At 42.1% G+C, this 20,910-nt stretch overlaps 1 protein-coding gene across 6 annotated transcripts; it reads right to left on the minus strand.

Annotated features, from left to right (window-relative positions):
• Positions 1–4,195: 4,195 nt before the first annotated feature.
• On the minus strand, positions 4,196–19,514 carry LOC104946545 (pleckstrin homology domain-containing family A member 1). 6 transcript variants are annotated; one of them, XM_010772396.1, is made up of 14 exons: positions 19,409–19,514; positions 15,332–15,560; positions 14,513–14,569; positions 14,339–14,384; positions 10,494–10,591; positions 9,939–10,070; positions 9,254–9,394; positions 8,732–8,800; positions 8,124–8,188; positions 7,920–7,983; positions 7,716–7,805; positions 6,608–6,681; positions 5,741–5,815; positions 4,428–4,761 (listed from the first exon to the last, which is right to left on the minus strand). In XM_010772396.1, exons 2-14 carry the CDS (start codon positions 15,470–15,472, stop codon positions 4,530–4,532), a joined length of 1,284 nt encoding a protein of 427 aa, XP_010770698.1. In that variant the 5' UTR covers positions 15,473–15,560; positions 19,409–19,514; the 3' UTR covers positions 4,428–4,529. The 6 variants fall into 6 exon arrangements, 4 of the variants coding, with proteins under 4 accessions (XP_010770699.1, XP_010770698.1, XP_010770700.1 ...); XR_798460.1 differs by lacking the exon at positions 5,741–5,815 and adding an exon at positions 4,873–5,153 and having other exon boundaries at positions 4,672–4,761; XM_010772399.1 differs by lacking the exon at positions 4,428–4,761 and adding an exon at positions 5,119–5,153.
• Positions 19,515–20,910: the final 1,396 nt, after the last annotated feature.

Genomic DNA, 20,910 nt, shown 5'->3' on the forward strand with positions numbered 1-20,910 from the left:
CTTCACTGCACAACGAATTACGCGACTCTACGTTTGTACTGGCTCCGCATCAGACGCAACTCACTTTCTAGATAATCACAACAAGCCTGTTGATTGGTGCGTTCACGTAACGTAGGAATCAGAAGAACTGGGTTATTGATTGGTCCTCAGAAGTGTGAGGGTAAAATACAAATAAAATAAATAGCAGAAAAAAGCCTGCATGGAAGTTGAACTACGCTGCAGCATACTGTGTTGATACAAGAGCTGAATCACTCAAATGTAATATTTGAAAGTAGCAGCATGGTAAAAAGACTTGCCAACTATTATGTAAATGATGCTTGCTCCTGTTTCCCTCCAAGGTGTATTGACAAGGTCAAGGTTATCCAACAGAACCTCTTGCAGAAAATCAGAGAAAAGCTCCAAGGTCTTTCATGGGAGATATTGGCATCAACTCGGATTTTGTTATTTACAAAAAAGAAAATGTACAACCCAGTAGGGGAATGAGCCACAGAGCCCAGATGTTTTATAAGCGGCACAGACATCCACACATCCTGCAGGCCTAGTTCCTGCTTGTTTTGTGTACCTTTACTACTCCCTTTATGAATTAGTCACTCCTGGCATCCCCTCAAGCCCTCTGGCTAATTGGGAAAATCAGTAGTGGAAAAAAAGTTGGGTGGATTGTGGGATTTGTGGAGTGAATGTAGCACTTTGTGAACAACCCTTATAAACAGTCAAATTTGTTCTAATTGGAAAATTGCACGAGCACATTTATTTATTTATGATCCTATCCCAGCTCTGTGGGTTATAAGCACCCCGCTAGCAGGAATATAAACAACATCTAATGGGGATATCCAAATAACTATAATTACAGCTCCCCACGTTCAAGTGTAAATAACTCAACAAGTAATCTTAATTTGTATTTCTATACGAATCTGCCCTACATTGGAAAACTAAATTTCTCAGAAAATACAATAAAATAAGCTTGACATTTATTATTTGTTAAAATAACACACGTTCCACATATTAAGGGAGCAACCTTTAGTCCTGGTGGTGAACAACAAATCTCTGTTAGGTTTAAACGTCTGCTGTGAGCTGTAAAGGAATCCAGTTAAAAATGAGGCAATGAATCAGTGTCATAAACCGCCTCAATATACTGTGATTGAGTGCAGGCAAGAGGTTTAATACATGTCTAAAGGTTGGAATGACTGGGCAGGGGAGCACCTCTCAGATGCATTGCCTTAAAATGGAGAGAATTGAGGCTCCCTGCGGTGCACCAGAGCTCAGGGTAACACAAGCCTCTCTATCCTAAAGGCAATTAAAGCGGGGCATAACGGGATAAAGGGCAGTCATATGCTCTGACTGAACTTCCTTGAACAGGAAACAGAGAAAGTGTACCATTTAAACTTGTTTCCCGGAATTCCAGGATGGCTAATTGTTTTCAGAGCACAGTGTCATTTTAGAGCATGACGACACACACTGTTGACCCATCTAAAAAAAGAATAAGTATAGACCTTGAAGCATCTCCAGAACCATTATGTTGCAATACTTGTAGAGCACAAGGATGTAGGCGAGAAGTGGTGGGAAAATCGTCAGATGAAAACAACCTCATCCTTAAGGAACACCCATTCTCCAACCAAGGCTAGAGTTTAACCAATGATGGACTCCACTGAGGTCTGTGTGATCTCTCCAGTCTGCAGTGATGTCTCTGGCTGTGAGTCGGGCCCCTGAGAGTCCAAATGGGGCTTCGCTTCCACGTCGAAGCCACACCAAAGTGTTGCATCCTCCAATAAGGAGCTGAGATCTATGAGAAGAATGAGTAAAGACAACTTGCTTCCTGACGAAACACACCAGCCATGTTGTTTTCAAATCTTTCTGTGAAAACACTTGACATCACACTTGTCAACCCTCTGGTGCCTTCAAATGCAGGATCCCCATCACGCTACACACTCAGAATGCAGCCCAGAATGTGTCGCCGCTGGTTATCTGACAGATTAAAGAGGCTTTACATATTCAGTGTTGCTGGATGACCTCACTTTGTAAATATGTCTACACATACTGCAGCTATAAAGCCAGAGGCACCTCATTAGGAGCTGATGAATGATAGGCAGACACGCATGTCTAATTCATCAGTGTCCAGGAAATGCATACTTTGTGCAGTGATATTAACTCAAGTAGTGTACACTTGTGAGTTACTTCATTTCATATGACTTTATAGTTCGACACAGATGGACCCCTCTATGATTCAAAGAGGAATATTGTGCTTAGCTTTAGTGCAAATTAAGATTTTTTCAAACAAAAAACATACAACCCTAGAATAAAGGTTGAATAATCAATACCATAATAACATTTGCAGGGGCTATTTTTGCTTTACGAATGCTTTTGAAAATAAGTAAATATTTAGTTCATTCACACTATGTACATGAAAAGAAAAATATATGTTTTCATATTGATACTCAAAACTCTTATATTTGTTCAGCTTTCAGGGGAATCTTGAGATCATTTTATCATAACACATTTGTGAACTGATTGGGCACTTATCAGTTTTAACTGTTAAATTAATGTATCATTTATTCAATTATTTGTTGGTAGATTAGTACACATATATGCTTACAAAAAATAAATGTCTCCTAATTTAATTTCTATAAATTAATACATGTGTGCTTCTGTGCTTGTTGCAGGTGTTTCCCAAGAGGATGTTATATCACTGATAACTCAGTCATTGTGTCAGTACATCATGTATAACTGATGACTTGTGCAGCAGCAAATGGAAGAGAACCAGAGTGAAGATATTCTCTCACCACAAGAGGGCAGAAGAAGCCTTGAAGAGTTACCCCAAATATTGTTTTGATTTCCTCCAGCTCTGACTTTACCCTCAGAGACTAATTGTGCCGTGTGAATATATCAAAGCAAAACACAGAATGTTTCTCCAGGAAACCTGAGCACATTTTCAGTGTTTATTTCTTTCAAGTCATCCACATAATAAATAGAGACAATTCAAACCGATTACACCAGACTGAAATGGGGTGGAACAGCTTGACTAGGTTGGTCTGAAATTAAGCAGGCACTTAACAAAAAAAGGTTAGTGTGTATTATTTAACAGGACTACAGTGAAACATCCTTAAATTAAACCATAAGGCAGCTGCCTGCTGCTGGGTTGGCAAAAAATGTACACAGCATTAGATTAGGAAACACCTAGAGCATATAAAAAATAAATCTGCTTCACGCAGCTCTATTCTGCAAACACACAACACAGCCGCCGTTAATAAAAACTAAAAAACAGAAAGACAATCTGAGGAATCATTAAAAAGTTAACATGCAACGGAAGAGTCTGAGCTTAAAGGTTTTTGTCCGTTTAACTATGAACCAAATAGTTTGCATGGTGTGAATACTCATCTTCAAATGATGGACTGCAGGTTTTATTAAGTGACACAGTTATTATCTGTAAGGAACCTTACCTATCTGACAGAGCCCTATTGTTGAAGTTTTTATTACTATTAGAATTACAAAATGCTTACAAGCGTAGTCCTTGTCTGTATTGTTTGCCTCCTGCGTCCTCGAGCTTCACAAAGTCTGGTATGCGTGAATCTAGCTTGCAAAAGATGCTGGTTCTGAACTGAAGTGATGCATGTACTGTTTTAGCTTTTAAAATAACAATAACTGATCAACTGTAGAAACTAGATTTACATGTGAGCTACTTGTTCTTCGTAATTATTCTTTCTGACTGAATGTGGCTGAAGTGCATTATACTACACAATGGCTTATGTTGAATACCTACAATGTTTGCATCTTGTCCAAGAAGAGTCCAAAATCTTTGAAATTGAAATATTACATTCAATCTCAGACTCAGGTTTAAACCATATCTCTATTGCCGGCCAACATTAGAAGTGAAATCCAGGGTTACAATGTGAGTGTATGAATGGACTACACACTCTTAATCAGTATATAGGAGGTGATGAATATCCATTCCTCAGTTTGAACACCTTTTCTCTCTAGGATACAGGAAATAGTTTGCAACCATGACATTTCCCTTATTTTCTTGGCACAAAGTGGTTTACAAAAATCCTCCATCACATCACTTCACCTGTAGAGGTTCAAATGAAGCTCTGTCATTGAATTCTAATCAGCACACAATTCAAATGTGTGGTTTTGATTGACAACATCATCTTGTAAATACACCATTGTAATTGTGACAGCGGAATACACACACACATGAAACTGGGTCGTCTTCTTTGGCAAGTTCAGTGGTGGACCCAACTTCTTTCTTTAGCACACTAACGGAGGAAGTTTGTGACATTATAAATTGTCCGCCAACGTCTTCCCATTTTTTTTTATTACCAGTCTCACGGTTTCCTTTTTTTAAAATCGCTGTCAGCATCCAACCTGAAAAGCAAGTTTCAAAATGTCCAGTGCAGCGTCTCAGACCTCGCTCACCGGCAGGTCGGCGTCATCCAGGTCCAGGGGCGGTTCAGGCATATGGGGCTCGAAGCTGCTCCGCCGTCGCCACGGTGACTCCTCGGGGTGATTGATGGTGGTCTCAGGTGGGTGGGGGGTCACTTTGCCAGGCGCGGTTTCTCCTGCAGGGACAGGCGCGCTGGCGTGCGGCTGTGACTGGGCCGTGGCAGCAGACTCATGAAGTGCTCGCTGTCCCACGCCAGGCTGCGAGCGTGGACCGCACGGGACAGCAGCCCCCCACTCTGGGTAGCATGGTGGCATGGCAGATATGGGCGAGCGAGGGGCGGGGGGGCCCGCGGGGCTGCGGTAGAAAGTGGAACGGCCGTGCTCCTGCAGCAGAAACAGCAAGAGGACACAGAGAGAGCAGGAACAAAGACAGTGGGTGTTAGTAAGCAACTTGGAATCCTGTGGAGTTTAATGGAGAAACCCAAAGTTACAGACTTGGAATTAGCACCGGCATGTGGAGCCTGACGCAGATTAAGCAGAGTTGGTACTGAAGGTTGAAGATGCTGAAGAATGTAGCATTGCTAGAGAGTAGAGATGGTGGTAGTAGTAGTAGTAGTAGTAGTAGCAGTAGAGGTAGCAGGAATAGTGGGAGTAGTGTCAGCAGGTTTTAGTTTGGGTAGTCTCAACAGGTTGAAGTGGAGGAGCAGAGTGCCTTAGAAAGCAGCTGTTGGTTGTTGCTCATTATTTCACAGCTTTTCATTGTCAGATTTCAATCTCTGTAAAAGAAAACAGAAGCATAGGAAAAAGAAAGTAGTCCCAAAAGCAGAGAGGGATGGCACTGAGAAGTTGGTGTTATGTTGGTTAGAAAAAAACATCCCAACTATAAAGCATCAAGACCCAAATATAACTAATAAGATCCACATTTGTAGTTTCTACAACAGCAGCACTGTGACTTTAAAAGGTTTGCGAAAATGGTCAGTAAATCCACAAAGTACCACTTAAGCATCACAAAGTGTAAGAATACATTTCCTAGCACAAGGATATCTAACAATCTTAGGGACTATGGAGACTCACAGATATTTAAGAGATGCTTAATGCTGATTTCAAAGGTCAGAAACCAAGCTTATACTAAGTTTTAGGGGCTATTAAGCCGTCGGATCAGATAATAAGCAACTTTCACACATCAACATATTCACATGCAAATCAACAGACTTCTATAAAAACACATTAGTTTGTGACTCGGGCATTGTTGAGTCCTCATTTCAAACTGTTAAAAAACACTGAGCACACAGAAGGTAAAAGAATTTCCACATGTAAACAAGTATCCTACTATGGTGTATATCAGAAAGAGAAAGAAACATACAGGCAGCGAACAGGAGGGAGGAGGAGAGACAAGCAGGATGTCACACATCTAAGACAGGTACACAGCTGCAGCAGACTGCAGAGACAACAGAGCATGAGGGGGAGAGAAACACAAGGTGTGAAAGACCCATGGACCCAGTCACAAAGACACAGAAACAGGCTTCACACATCAGAGCTAAGCTGGTCAGGTAGGTCATGCAGTATGGGTTGTATATGAATTCATGTATATTCTTATTTTCTTTACACGGAAGCATCATCGATAACAGTGAAGACGGGTGGAAGCTGTGCAGGGAAAGCTATAAAGGAGGAAGGGAAGGTGGCGGTGACTGCAGGTCTCTCCGAGGTTAGTTCGTCATATCTCAGCTGTTAAAAGAGTACAAATATGACTTGATTGCATTTCCTTAACTTGAGGTTCGCTTGATTTCAGTTGCCCTGCTTGTGGAGAATGTCATCACATGTGAGGGAAGATAAATCAAGCCCACCTCAAGTCAAAAAACTCCTGAAACAAGATTTTCCTTTAAAAATAGGAACTGTCTGAGTGCACGGAGGGAAATAGGCTCAAACTCTGAGCTCAGCTTAAAGTGACGGTGCGGCAAAAAGTAAAAGGAAAGCAGAGGAGGAGGAGGAGGAAGGGTGGATGAGAGAAGCGGCGAGGACAAGGGCGTGAAGGGAGGAGCGCTTGTTGGGTTATCAGAGGCATACTTAGGATGTGGTTGGAACAAAAGGAGCATCAGATGTGCCGTCAGATCTGATCTGCTCTTATAATATCGACAACCGCAGAGGGGCCAGCCAGTGAGTGGAAAACAGTATTAAAAAAAGGTCAACTTATAGCTTAAGGGGGGGGGGGGATTTAGACGAGCTGACATACGTGCTGCTGCACTCCCCGATTCGAGACGTATACCTCTGTATACAGGGGTTCGACAGCCGTCTGGCCTGCCGCATCTGCAACAACACAGTGCAAAGCAGTATTAGAGCAGATGGGCTGTCGGCCCACAGGGAGAGGAGCAGGTGGAGAGAACGTGAGGAGGAGAAAAGCACAGAAGAGGGGGAGAGAGAGAGAGAGTAGAGGAACATGGGGGTGAGAGTAAAACAAGCAGAAGAGAGAGAGAGAGAGAGAGACACAGGAGGGAAGAAAGAGGGGACTGTAGAGAAACTGACAGCCAGAGGACGTCAGAGGACACGCTCTCCTCTGCAGTCAGGATGTGGAACGTCCTCCTGCTCAGCTCGGGCTGATGGAGCTCATTATGTGGCTCTACAACTCAGGGAGAGTTCCCACACACATTCTAAGGTACAGTAAGTACAGTTCAACATTTATGGCCTACTCATGACTTACTTCAGTAAAAAAAAAAATCTGTATGAGGGGGGGCATGGTGGCTCAGGGGTTCAGGCCCAAAACACGCAACGTCTCTCTCCCCCGTTATTTGTCAATTAGTGAGTGAGAAAAGAACAACACGGCCAAAAAGCTAAATCTGTATTTGGCTGTTGGGTATTGCGTAGGGGTGAGGCAAATGCTGGAAAGGCTGTTTCAAGTTCAAGGTAAATACCTTGAAAATAGCTCATTAAAAAGATCTATTAATACATATAATCATTTTCTTAGGGCCTGGTAGCAAATGCACCTGTATGGCTGTGAGCAGAATTAAGCTCGATTCATCTTTTCACAGCCGCAACTGCTGGGCTAAATATATTGGAGATACATCAATAAAGTCACGGGGGGGGGGAACTCATCTGAAACAAAGTGTCTGCTTCTTGGCATGAGTTTGAGATGAGGTCAAAAAGGAGATTCTCTGCAGCTGTGTGAGATCTTGTGAGAGCAAGAAACTGCAAACAGTAATCAATCAATGGCATGAGTGTCACAACACAAACAAGTCATGGACTTGACTCTTTGGACCACTAGATGATGATCAAGTCTGAAGTCATGAAGTCTGAGCCCATACGATGGTGACCCTGTTTTATAGTGTACTGCAAAAAATACATACTGTAGCAGCCGACCTCCCGGGCCCCCGCTGGGCCACGATGGCCCCTGAGACGGCCTTGATCCAGCTGTGCATGTCCTCTGGACTGTCCGCCTGGTGGAGACATAACAGAAAAGAATAGTGAGTGACAGAGAGAGAAGAAAGCAATCCCAGGGTTTGAGTGAGAATCAACCGGACATTCCTTGGAGCTGAAAGAAAGCGTCCTACCTGTATGTAAAACGTCCTTGATGTCGTGACGACTTCAAACAGATTATCTCTCATCATAATATCGCTGCAACAAAAGTGGGAAACAAGTCAGATCATATTTATCTCATCTCTATCTCTATCTGAGTCAGGAGAGGTACACACCGTCCTCCTGGACAAAAGGTGTTTCTGATGTACGATGGGAGAACGCTGGGACACGTTACATACCTCTGTTTGCACTCCTGGACTTTGTGAACTTCCTTCAGTGGGATCATTCTCAGAGGTTCTTTCTCCTGAAGGAAGGACAACAAGAGTTCATTAGCAAAAGAAACCAAATGTTACATATCACCATTTGCAAGTATATCAGAAGTTCTTGCTGAGGTTGTTTTTGTTTCATTTGGACAGAAGACCTTGAACTGCTTTAACGTAACATACTGTATACTAACGGTTGTAACTTTGTTTTCTTTCATACAGCAGACAGAGAGTCTATGTCCTAGGGGCCTGTTGACAGCCAAGTAAACGGATAGAGCTGTCAAATAAGGGCAGACCCAGACAAGGGCAGGTAGGGATGTGTGGTATCATCCTGAGGACAGAACGTGTGTGTGTAGTACGTATGTGTGTGTGTGTGTAAGAAAGGCCGGGGGGGAACAAGGCATGATCGGACATGTGAAGTGAAAGCATTGAATTCCACAGGCTGCAGATAAAACATGTTGGAACGCAGGTCTGTGTGTTTGCTGTTACTCTGCCTCAGACTGTGGGGGTGCATCCATAACCTCATTCATCATCAATACAAACATTCCCTAAGGCTAAACAACACTTAAATCAAAGTTCATTACCAAATCTGACTTGAAGTAACTCATTGAGTTTTCCTCCAGGAGGAAATACCGCCTTTTCCAGTTCCTCATCTGGAGAAAAACAAGGAAAAGATATTCAGACATTTTGCATATTTTCAAAGCAAACAATATGAATATAAGCACTCATTTCATTCTAGTTATAATCTAGTCCCAGAGACATTTTACAATGCCTACATACATAAAGAGGAAGGTGATTTATCACAGTGGCTTCATTTCTTTAGGCTGTTCTTTATATATCGGAAATCTCATCATCTGACATTCCGCAAGTCATAAGACCTAAATATCCTTCCAACATAAAGGTGATAAATCATCTTGTTTACGTGGCTTTAATTGAAAAAATGATATTTTTCATAAATTGCTTTGCACGTCCATGTTGGAGTTTGCTAAATGCAGTGCTTTGTTGCACTTTATGCCACCAGTGCTGCAGCCAAAAGAAGTTTAAGAGTGACCATAAACATCTCTCTGAGCGATACCAGCAGGCCGTGTGAAACAAAGTGAACTCACCACCGCTCCCTGCTTGACGCAGTAGCCAGACTTTATGACGGTGTGTTCCTGAGTCGGCCTGCCCAGGAAGTACGGCAGCTGGCTGTGAGAGCGATGCATGGCCTCACGCTCCGCTTTGTCGGCACCGTCACCTCTGTCGTGCTTCAGGGTGAAGGACAGCGGAAAGATTGTGATTGTTAGTTCCAACAAAAAACTAAAATAAAAACACCAGCACAGATTTTCAATCAATGTCAGACTAATTTAAAGTACAAGGTATTTATATTACAGAAATGTAAAAACAGAAATGTAAAAACATTTTCTAAGAGATCAAGGTGATGATTTGAAATATTGTATTTGTCATACAGACCGTCATAAACCAATATTCAGTAAAAAAAAAAAACGTTTGTTATAAAAAATCAGCTCATTCTAACATTTTGAACTGGGAATTTAGCTCGACTAATGACTTATCAATAATCTAAATATTTGCGTAATCTATAGCTTTAATAGTTGAAGGACATTTTAAAAAGTCAAATGTGTTTGGCTAAAGTTCGATTTTCCTACTTTTATTTCGAGCAATATTATATTAAAATCTATATGACGTGTTTTGCTTTTTTTTGGTAGCTGTTGTGTTTCCTTGTAGGTTTAAAATCTTTGAATGGAGTACATTCTGCATTCATGTAAATACAGACATGTGTGTCGTGTTTACCTGTGTCTGGGTGACAATGGGGACTCCTGCAATGATCTCTGTCCGATAGGAGATTTGTTTCTTGGGCCCTACGACGTCCGGCAAAGACTTGAGGTTCTCTGCATTCTGCTGCCCATCACACGACTTTGGCACCTTAGGAAAACACACATCAGAGGTTTGGTGACATTTATTTATTGAACACACACATTTTGACCAACTTGTGGAATTCAGATGTACAATAGAATACATCGTTTCCTCTATAGTTGAAAAACAGTGTGCCTTTACCACATTTAATATCCATTTCCTTTCTGTTATGCCTCATGGAGAACAATGGAAAAAAGTCCTTTATCCCAGCACTCAGTAAAACAATACTGCATCCTGTTAGTCACGCTCTGACTCACTCATATCTAGTTTCTTGACAGTCTGCTCAATTCTACAGAAGAGGAAGGAATGAAAGTTTCTCTGAGTGATAACACATGAACAGATCAGTGGAGCTGACTCAGGAGAGGTGTGTCTTATGCTTCTCTGCTCTGCAAGCTGTGTGTCTATGTGTGTGTCGGTGTGTGTTCGTCTTACAGTGATTTTGGTGGCTTTATTGAGAGCTTCAACCCAGTCCACAAGGTCCTGCTGGTCGTTGGCCTGCAGGAAGAACTTCCTCATCCCAGCATTGATGACTAATGGATCATAAAAAAAGAGCAGTGGGAACAATAAAGATAGTGAAAGTATATTGAGACACAATCAGACTTCATTCCCGACACTTCATCCTCCGAATTCACTCTGAATCACAAGGAAATACACGGTAAAGTACAGGAGTAGCATGAAGTGGGTGCTGACTAATTGCTGGGGTGTCAGCAGCCACAGATTTCTCTGGAAGTGAACAATAACTGAGCCAAGGGACTCCCCCACACACTAGCAGCACTCCCTCTACATGTGGAGGACAGGGTTCATACACTTTTTCACCAATGATATTCAATGACTTCTCCATGACCTTTACCTCATTTTCCATGACCAAAAACATTACTCTTTCTCAGCGGTAACACTGAAAATAGTTTATTTTAACATGGAACAGGAAAATAAGGTCTGCATATGAAACATGTTGTGCCTATCTAAAACAAATCAAATAGTAGGCTTACTAGCTTCTACAGGCTAAAGCAACTAAAATCTCTCACCAGCAAAACACCTCGTCAGTTAAATGCCATTTTACGTTTCATTACTATACGATACAGTATTTATTATCATTATAGTATTACTATTTCGGCTATTAGATCAAATATAAATTATATTTGATGCAACTTTAGTTATATTGCCATGACTTTTCCAAAACTTTGGGAAAAATATTGTTTTCCATAACTTTTCCATGGCCTGGAATTAGCATTTCGAATTTCCATGACTTTTCCAGGTTTTTAATGACCGTAAGAACCCTGGGAGGATGACCCAGCTGCTTCAGTCTGCCACCACCTTCCCTCTTCCAACCAAGACAGAGGGAAAAAAAGCCCATGGCTACCAACCATTACATATTCTCACACATTTTCACACCCATGTGAACATGAGAAAATGTCCTTTTCAAATCACAAAATAAATGTTTGCGCCAAATGCTGATTAGCTATGGATCAGGATTCAGGAGCTGAAAGAACTCAAGTCTCTCTCTCTCTCTCTTCCATAAATCTGCAGCTCAATCCCTGCTTGTGTCTCTTCTATTTCTCTTTGACACCACGAGAATGAATTACATTGAAGCTGGACTGGTCAATCTGGCGGGGGCGAGCTGCAAAAGGCTAAGGGAGCTCAAACTCCGTGGCACAATGAGGACCATTCTTCCTTGGTCTTTTTGTCCAGCTTTTAGACACACGCAAGACATCTTCTTTTCCACTTCAATGTAAAACAATCTGTCTGCAGATTCATTTTGACTTCAAATGTGTTGTTTGTATGTTTGGAAGAGCTAACTTACGTGGTAGTGGTGAAAGTGTGGTGGTCTCTAGAGCAATGGGAAGAACAATCTGGGAGGGTATCAGATCTGACTCATAGTTAGACATGAGAAAACAATGTGTGCTTCTGAGAAACGCAGCCAAGCAGCAAAGTTCACACGACGCTCCGCTCGGATGTCTCTCCCCACACAAAAGGAACAGACCCATAACCATCATCATCCCAGATTTCAATCAAGTCTCTATTCCTTACTGTAAAAACATCTGTACGTGTGTGACGTCTGTAACTTGGACGTCGCTAAATACTTCACCACCCTATGTTTCTTGTTGCTCGATGCAGGAGGAGGGGGAGCACCAGAGTTCGTAGATATTACCAAAACATGTGGCGTAAAACGGCCGTTTAAAAATAACTTCATACATCTCAGAATCAGGTTCCGATTAGGATGCAGGCATCCTGTCCAAACCTCAACAAGGCAACTGGTGCGCACACAGAGCCAGACTCAGTCGCTCATCACACTGCTTCCTGCTATAGAAGCAGATGGAAGAGGAGGAGAGGGGCTGGTAAACAATGACAGGGATTGGAGGTGCACTGCTAAATGACCTGGGAATGGATTGACCACAAAGGATAAGATGGTTTACGATACGATACGATATTACTTTATTTGTCAGATCAAGTCTGAAATTTGACTTGCGTCACAGCAGCTCCATGTCCAACATCAACAGTATCAAGTATCCAGACACAATACATGACACACAAACAAATTGGACAAATGTAAAGACAAACTATCTTTGTTGCAAAAGATTCACAACAGACATTCAAAAACGAGATATTTTCAAGCAAAACCCACCCAAGGTATAATATTTGCATGCATCAACATTACTCGGTTGTGATGTACCTCAAAGGCTATTGGTATAACAAGATATAATGGACCACAAGCCAATGAAAACAATAAAGGTTTAAAACGATTTAGAACAGCGTTTCCGCCAAGGGAGCGTTTTGCCGTCATTTGTAAAAATATTAATAATTCGAGAGAAGATCGAGAGTTTTTATTGCTTGAAATGACGAAAGGAAAAAGGACATCCCTCTGTTGGAGGGGCAAAGGAGTCTGGTGGGATTCTTTTCGGAGTATTGAAGATCGTTTCCCCGACATCGAAGGTGCCTGCTACAGGACAACACGGAACGTGCGCGATTTGGAGCTGCGAGCGCGCCGGAACCTCGCAGCGGCGAAACTGAGGCTCCGTGTTAAACTGTGCTAACATGAAGAGTGAAAGGTGAAAGTGCTTCTGAAAGGCTCCTCTGCAGCAACATATGGATGGAGACATTTCCAATTGCTGGGCTTCAGATTTAAAAACATAATCCAAGAGACGCATCAGGTTGTTTAAGGTTATGTAATCCAAAAGCATTACTAAAATAGTTGAACCTAACACGGATCACTAGCTGCTGCAGCCTCCAGCATCTTTATGTGTTGGCTAAACAGATGGTGTAGGCTGCCTGGTCAATGGTGGAGAGAGTTTGTAGAGAGCAGGGCTGAAAAGGGTTTAGAGGTTGAGGAAGGACAGTAAACATTTCTCCCTTTGGTTATATTAGGTGTACTTAGCTTAGTCAACATGTGATAAATCACACCACCACTGCTGCTGCTGTTAGCAACGCATTGCAGGCAAGTTCCAAACAAGTTTATTAGAAAAAGTTGATTCACCGCTTAATATGACTCATAATGTCAATCATATTTTCCAAAACACATTAGCTACTCCTAATGTAAATGTTAAAGGATTTCAACTGTAAGAGACAACAGTGAAATCTTTCTTTATAAGGTATATCATTTGACTCAAATTAGTGTTCCCAAGAGCCGCTTTCACACCAAGTACTTTGTCGTATTTAGTTCCCCCATGGAACTAAGTACAGATCGTGTTCACACCGGAATAAGTTCCTGAGGGAAGATTACCCAAATGAAGCCGCTGACGTCACTTCTTCTTCTTCTGCTTTGGGTTTACTGGCAGGCCGCAAACAACTTCACGGCGTATACTGCCACCCGAAGTCCCCGGCCGGAAGTCCCCAGAGTTGGGGACTGGCTTCAGTAGAAGCTGCTGGGAGTCCCAGCCTTCTGAGTAAATCGCCAGGAGTGCCGACACTTCATCTCCACAGCTCCCATGTTTTTTTTTGTGTTGCCATAAGTTAGTTTCTCTCCGTTGGTGCGCGGGGCTAATGCTAATGCTAGCAAATACAATGGCGGCTTCACAATTTGTTTTTGTTTTACGGGCCGTGGTTTGCAATTCTCCCAGCCAATCGAAATTGGAACTTTTTTCTCCCCAGGAAAGTACCTGCTCTCTAGCAGGCACTGAAAAGGAGGAGGAAAGTTCTCATGAACCAAGTTCTCTTCTTGGTGTGAACGCAGAATCCCAGGAACTATCGTGACTAAAAGGGAAAGTACTCCGGTGTGAAAGCGCCTAATGCTGAAAGATTAAAGACAGATAGAAATGATGTGATGATCAGTGTTTTCTTACCGAAGCAGAATTCTGCCTTAGGCCTCAGCTTAGTGGCGTCGCTGACCTAAAGGAGGACAAAGAACACATTTGTCAGTTTACTCAGTAAAATCAAATACTGTCAATGAGTAATATTCATGCATAACCGTATCATGGTATCGTCAGTTGCACTTCAGTGGTCAAATGTATTCTCACCTTAGAGATGTAGGTGAGTTTAAGGGAGCCAACACACTCTGTGCCAACAGGCAGGTTCTGTGGGGGAAAAGAACAATACACTGTGTGAAAATAAATAAACTGAAAGCTAAAACTAGCTAATTACCAGCAGCTTTAGTTGTGAATCATATCATTTGTTTAGAGAGTGTAATCAAATACTGCAGAGGACGTCAATATTAAAGCACAAGTATATATAACTATGACATTTACTCCATGATCGTTTCTTTCTGTGCTTCTGAAACTACAGGATCCAGATTTAACATCATTAACATTTAAGCTTTTTCAATCTATAAAAAGAAAGAGACTTGCTGAATTATTTAAAATGGCTCTTGCACTACATGATTTATGAATACTTCATACAACAGAACACAGCATCTCCAAACCAGCATGATGTACACGCCAACAGGACAGTGACACTGTAATAACTGTTAACAGCTAAAACACAAATACACTGCTAGCCCTGACCTACTCCCATGCCTGTAATATGGGTCTTATTGCCATCAGCTAGAATTACATAATTGTACAAACTCTCCCATCCATGTATGACTATCTGGAAATGGAAACATTCAGCCTGTACTTAGTTTTGTGTTCATAATGAATGACGACAGTTTAGCTAGAAGTGGCCTGCAGTTACCCTGCATCGCATGAGAGCTAATCATCCACACTGTTCACTAACGTTAGCTGGGATGCAGTTGCCTGTACGTTTTACAATTGTTGTTTATTTGGCCTGTGCCGTTCTTTTTGGGATTTGCTCTCCAACATAAAGCTAAGAGCTAAGCTAACACCGCCCCGTGTAGTTACCTGAGGGTTGTCCATGAACCACACCAAGCTGCCCTGCTGCGTGTCCAGTATGAAGTATCGCCGCAGGAACTTGCCACTGCTCTCGCTCTCTTCGATGTCCAGGAAGCCACAGGTGCGGTTCTGTCGGTCCGTGTAAGGCATCTCGCTGCCGGGACATTCCCTGGCCTGCGGGGGCCGGGATTGGAGAGGAGAGGAGGGGGGGGGGGAGAAGCGGGACCGGGAAGAAGTCCTGAAGGACAGAGAAAGAGTGGAAGGAGAGATGTGTCACGAGGGGAAAAGAAGACTTGCAGTTGTCTTTGTGGAGAGGCTTTGCTAGTGCGACCTGCTCTCTCTCTTTCTCTCTCTCTCTCTCTGTATCTGCTGTATCTCTGCCACCTGGAGCACACTGGGCTGCAGCCTGCCAGAGGATCATGTGACACAAACCACAACCCCGCCTTTATCCTCTTATATCAGCCTCACCCACTCTCTTTCCCTCTTTTGCTCCCGCCGTGTCCCTCTTTCCCCTCCCTAAACACTCACTACACACTGTTACTCACATCTCCACCCACCCTGGCTTGCTCTTTCTTTTTTTTGCAGTCCTCTCCTCTCTCCTCCCAACTGCTCTCTCATCCGATTTGGCAAGCCTCTAGCCAGCCCCTTCTATCCCCTCCTTCTCTCCCTCCCTCCACAGCTGAGCACCCAATTGAGCAGAGTCGAACAAATATATATACGCCACTAAGCTCAGCCATGTTTGACACAAAGAAACAACTCAAACCCCCTGAGGAAAGAATGTGCAATATTTAACCTGACACATCCCTGAAACCTACAGCTCTCTGAAAATAAGCAAAAAAGTAATGATTATAGTTCATCTGTTTGGGCCTACGTGTGTGAATGCACTCATGTCAATGTCAAACCCTGAGTGGGTGGGTGCAGCATTACTGTGGGCATATTGTCGCATTGGACTGTTTAAGCTTCTGTGTTTTTTGGACCCACCCTAAAATATGTGATTGAGATGAGTCTTTGGAAAGCAAAGATAAAGACGCTCTTTCTCCAGGACATTATGAGCAGTGTGTGGGCGGATGGGGGCAAAGCAGGGACAAAAGGCCTGGTTGTTGTGCATGGACTCTGAGCTGAGAGCATCTCAGTTAGTCTCTGCATCTAACGAGTCATCACAGGCACGAGAAGAGAGCAACTCTGTCAGAGGCGACTATCTGAGCTCCGCACAAACAGTGATTGTTATGTGACCGTGAGAGACGTCTCTGTGGAGAGTTTAGTGATCCTGTAAATGAGGTGATGTGCACAAGTTAATCTGCATGCATGCCCATGCACTTCAGTGAGGCAGAATAGATGTTAGAGATAATGCAAAACAAACTCCTAACAAGGTGAAAGGCAACCCTGTTCCCTACTGCTTTTAATTCAATTAAACAAACATGTCTGTGGGCTGCCTTCAAAGTGTGGAAAAACATGTATACTAAGTATACTAATATTGGATTTATGAAGTTTTAACCCAAATTGATATGTAAGCTGACAACATTATGCCGGGATTAGTCAATCATTTTCTTATCTATAAAGGCATAGTTACCTCAGCAGTTAAGGAATAAACTCAGTTTGGTAGCTGGCTGATTGCCATGACTGCATGAAGTTCACGACTATTTTGGAATTGTCTTTGTAATCTTATCCCCATTAATACGAAGTTAAAAGACAAATTGACGATACAAATCCATAGAGATCTTACTTTAGGCGCATTCACACCGCAGTACTTTTCCCACAAAAGGTTGATGAGAACTCTTCAGTTCTCATGAGAACTCTTCAGTTCTCATGAACTAAGTACAGATCGCGTTCACACCGGAATAAGTCCCTGAGGGAGGATTAGTCAAATGAAGCCGCTGACGTCACTTCTTCTTCTTCTGCTTTGGGTTTACTGGCAGGCCGCAAACAACTTCACGCCGTATACTGCCACCCGAAGTCCCCAGCCGGAAGTCCCCAGCCGGAAGTCCCCGGAGTTGGGGACTGGCTTCAGTAGAAGCTGCTGGGACTCCCAGCAGCTTCTACTGAAGCCTTCCGAGTAAATCGCCAGAACGCCGACACCTCCTCATCTCCACCGCTCCCATGTTTTCTTTTGTGTTGCCATAAGTTAGTCTCTCTGCGTCTGTGCGCTGGGCTAATGCTGATAATGCTAATGCGAAGATAATAAAATGGCGGCTTCACAACACTTTTTGGGAGTTTTACGGGCCGTGGTTAGCATTTCGCCCAGCCAATAGGAAGCCATAGGAACCTTTTTCTCCCACGAAAGTACCTGCTCTCTAGCAGGGACGGAAAAGGGGGTAAAAAAGGTTCTGATGAACTCATTTTAGTTCCGGCTCTTTTTGGTGTGAACGCGACATTTCGGAACTAAAGTGGGAAAAGTACTGCGGTGTGAACGCGGCTATTTGGCTTTTTATAGATGTATTACTTGTGTTATCTATCCATTATGTTGAGGACAAATCCACACTATCCTAGTTTCTATTTGAGTAGTCTAGGTGTCATATCTTGGTTTCTGAAGCCATGATATGAGTTCTGAATGCTCAAGCACATAACCAGGATACTTTAAAAACAGATCATTGCCAGGTTACTAATGTACAAATGAACTCATTCTGTGTGCTCACAAGTAAGAGGTTAAAGACCAGCACTTCCTTTACGATGCAAGAAATACTGTAACAAGTAATACCGGAAAATATGCAGAGTCAGAACCATGAGACAGCAAAGATAAGCTCAGTCCAAGTCTTTACATTTACTGCAAGGCTTAGTCCACATCACATGCCGGCCAACTGGTCACACAAGACAAGTCATAAAACAACAGTTGGGACCAGCTGGGTTTCCTAGCAGAGGGTCAATAGTTTCTTTCCATGGTTTAAGGCTACTGCTGTGTCATCGAATCCAGACAACAGCTGGAAATAAATGTGAAGGAGAAGCTTAAATGTTTTAATGCCTACTTACAAATCACTAATCTAGGTGTTAAGGAGATCACATTTCATTGTGCAGTAAAGTAGTACTAACTAAGCATTTAGTTTGAGGAACAATGAAATCATTCTCTATGAGATTAATCACTGAGGTATAAATGTAAGCTTGATAAGCTTAATGTATTGGTACTCTACAGGTGAAGGGTGGGACAAGTCATTTCCATTAAAAAAAGAAAGAAGTAATTGTTGGTTAGAGTCTTTCTCTAAAGCAGGTTTTACAGGCTTTGGCCTTCATTTACTCAGTCAGGCGGGTCTTGTTTATCACAGCTAAATGCTCGTGTGGAGTTTTCATTTCAAGAGCTGCACAAAATGTAGATATTCAGTAGAGGGTTAACAAGTAGCACTGACTCTTGAATTACGACCTTAAACCAGTGGTGTAAAGTAACTAAGTAGATTTACTCAAACTCTGCACTTAAGTACAATTCTAAGAGACTTGTATTTTACTTGAGTATTTCAATGTTTTACTACTTTGTACTTCTATCCCACAATCATTCAGAGTTAAAAGTGTACGTTTAAGTATATTCTGACGCTAATACTTTTACTTTGAGTAATTTTGAATGCAGGACTTTTACTTGTAACTGAGTATTCCTACACTCTGGGACTTCTACTTTTACTCAAATACAATATCTGAGTACTTCTTCCACTTTTGCCTAAAACCGACGAGCTTCCACATTCTGAGCAGGTTAACGTTAAAATAACACTTTACGTTAGAATGACAGACAGCTAACGTCAGAATACCACAACACGTTGACAACATTAGTGTTAGCAGCATCAGGGACTCTGGCCTGAAGTTAACTGGGAAACACGGCTCAGGTTAGCTCGTTGTTAGCAACTACTGTTTATTCACGTCTCAAACTTGTAAAACAAAACATTCAAAATGGTATTCATTTGCCACTTAAAACTGCCACTCCTGTGCTGTTAAACATGCTGAAACCATACGTTAGCTAACGGGCTGAGAAGTATAGTCATACACGATAACCTAGCTACCGTTGGAGATTCGCCTTAGCTAGTCCCGTTAAATATAACTGGCATGTTTAGCTTCACGGAACCCATGTTTATTAGTTTATCTACTTGTGTTAAACATTACGGGTCATCTTACCCGAGTGTTCCCTCCTGTAACTGCTGAAGTCAGCGGGTGTTGGTCTCGGTGTTGTCGGGTCTCTGCCTCAGCCCATCTCCACTGATCGAGACAGAGCTGCTGCTGCTGCTATTGCTACTGGTGAGAGGCGAGCATAGATGGTGTATAGTGAAGATGATCACTCTGGCGTTTAAACTGGTTTAAACAAATATAGAATATGTGGTTGGTAGTAAGGGCCAAAACCAGGGGTTTGGAAAACACTCAAATCATAAATCATAAAACTAAACCCAAATTCAATCCCTACTTTTTAATATTTTGAGTTTTTACATCGCCAATAATGATTAGCCAACAAATATACTTTATTCTTATTCAGGGAATATTCATAAACTTTTAAAACTATTAATAATAATACCTAACATTTATTTAGCGCTTTTCCTGGTACTAAAAGACGCGTTACAAGTAAATTATAAAAAAAAGAATTACTAAATAAATAGTCCTAGAAGTCCTAGAACTGAAGTACATGTGTCTCTAATCAGCCTGTTATAATTATAATAATAAACTGGCACTAATTTAATTATTCTGCTTATTCTTAGACATTATCTGGAATATTGTCTGCTTACAGTAAGCAGACGATATTCCAGATAATGTCTGGAATATGCAATTTGCATATTCAACGTTTTTCAAATATGTGTTGCCCTGAAAAATAAATCAGAGTGAGAGTTCTTTCCCTTCTTTTGTATTACTTTAGTTTAGGACGTAAAGTATGAACGGAGCATTGGGTGTGAACCGCAGACTGTATTGTCTCAACATATGGAGAGCAGAGTGGGGACTTTACTTAGCGACATTCAACGTTTAAAAGCGGCCGTCATTTTGGTTTGTCTATCGGTAAGCCACTTTACAAATCAAATGTCCCTTTAAAGCCAGAAATCTAGGTGTAGTCATGGACTCTGACCTGAGTTTTAACAGTCACATTAAATTACTAAATCAGCCTACTATCACCTAAAGAATATATCTAGGATTTAAAGAGCATGCTTTTATCTTCAGTAGACTGGACTACTGCAATGGTGTCTTCACAGGTCTCACTAAAAAATCTATTAGAAAGCTACAGCTGATTCAGAACGCTGCTGCTCGAGTCCTCACTGACACTAAGAAAGTGGATCACATCACTCCTGTTCTGAAGTCTTTACACTGGCTTCCTGTGTGTCTTTTGATTTCAAAATACTGCTGCTGGTTTATAAAGCATTGAATGGTTTAGGCCCAAAATAAATGTCTGACCTCCTGCTAAATGATGAACCATCCAGAACTCTCAGGTCCTCTGGGACTGGTCAGCTTTCTGTCCCCAGAGTCAGAACTAAACATGGAGAAGCAGCGTTCAGTTATTATTATGCTCCAAATATCTGGAACAAACTCCCAGAAATCTGCAGGTCCGCTGCAACTCTTACTTTTAAATCCAGGCTGAAGACTTTTATTTTTGACGCTGCTTTTAATTGATATATTCATATCTTAAACTGCACTGTAACTTT

Source organism: Notothenia coriiceps, unplaced genomic scaffold (assembly GCF_000735185.1).
Source record: "Notothenia coriiceps isolate Sejong01 unplaced genomic scaffold, NC01 NC01_scaffold00011183, whole genome shotgun sequence".
In the NCBI taxonomy this organism is placed as follows: Eukaryota; Metazoa; Chordata; class Actinopteri; order Perciformes; family Nototheniidae; genus Notothenia; species Notothenia coriiceps.

Bases quoted from the DNA above. Each gene is read 5' to 3' on its own strand.
- LOC104946545 (XM_010772396.1), bottom strand. From the start codon at position 15,472: ATGCCTTACACGGACCGACAGAACCGCACCTGTGGCTTCCTGGACATC. The intron at 14,385-14,512 runs GTGAGAATACAT...GTCCTCCTTTAG, and splicing joins AACTCACCTACATCTCTAAG to GTCAGCGACGCCACTAAGCT. The intron at 6,682-7,715 runs GTATGTATTTTT...GTGTTGTTGCAG, and splicing joins CCGGGAGGTCGGCTGCTACA to ATGCGGCAGGCCAGACGGCT.